This window comes from Eimeria mitis, genomic scaffold (genome assembly GCF_000499745.2).
Source record: "Eimeria mitis Houghton genomic scaffold, Emh_scaff1402, whole genome shotgun sequence".
Taxonomy (NCBI): Eukaryota; Apicomplexa; class Conoidasida; order Eucoccidiorida; family Eimeriidae; genus Eimeria; species Eimeria mitis.
Genome location: NW_013569075.1, coordinates 8796 through 9407, shown reverse-complemented (window position 1 = coordinate 9407; position 612 = coordinate 8796). Strand labels below are relative to the sequence as shown.

General features: G+C 55.4%; 1 protein-coding gene across 1 annotated transcript in view; it reads left to right on the top strand.

The window, feature by feature from the left end:
- Positions 1-369: 369 nt before the first annotated feature.
- EMH_0036220 (SAG family member) overlaps positions 370-612 on the top strand; it is a gene marked incomplete at both ends in the record, with an annotated part of 2241 nt that continues 1998 nt past the window's right edge. Inside the window, 2 exons of the mRNA XM_013495066.1 lie at positions 370-416; positions 521-582. Of these exons, the coding sequence (XP_013350520.1) occupies positions 370-416; positions 521-582 (109 nt within the window). The remainder of the gene's footprint in view (positions 417-520; positions 583-612) is intronic.

Here is a 612-nt window from a genome sequence, read left to right as displayed (position 1 = left end):
GCAGCGAAGAGCAGTGGAAGAAGATCAAGGCATCCATCACAGGTTCTGCCTCTGCTGTTGCGCCGAGTCTACTGGCCGTCGCTATTGCGGCCGTTGGCTTGTTGGCCCTTTAAAGCAGTGACCTCTCCGTGGCACCCGGCGGCTGCCGATACTATTCAACCAAAGCCGCTCTCCGCAGTGTCTTATTCACATTTTCCTTCCCTCTCTGACTGGCGTATACAGCTTAAGCAGGTGTTTACTCCCCGCTGCATCCACAGGACTGCAGCTATCGACAGCTTTCAACGCACGCCCTACACTCCTGCTTGCGCCTGTCGGACTTGCGCTGCATGCGCCACTAGTGAACGGGCCTTTACAGCCTTTTTTACTTCTATGGGCAGCAAATGCTTTCCTCTCTCGGTTGCCCTTGTTGCACTGACGTGAGTCCTACGTACTTCTTCCTTTTTGCTGGTTTAAATGGCCGGCATTACGAGTCTCCAGCTACCTGTGTAGCAAGTTTTCGCACCGCTGCATGCTTGCGCAGGTGTTTCCGCACATGTGTGGGCGCATTGCGCCCTGCATGCGTGCATGTTGCGGACGAGAGCAGTAAGTGTAGGGGCCGGGCGCATCTCTCAT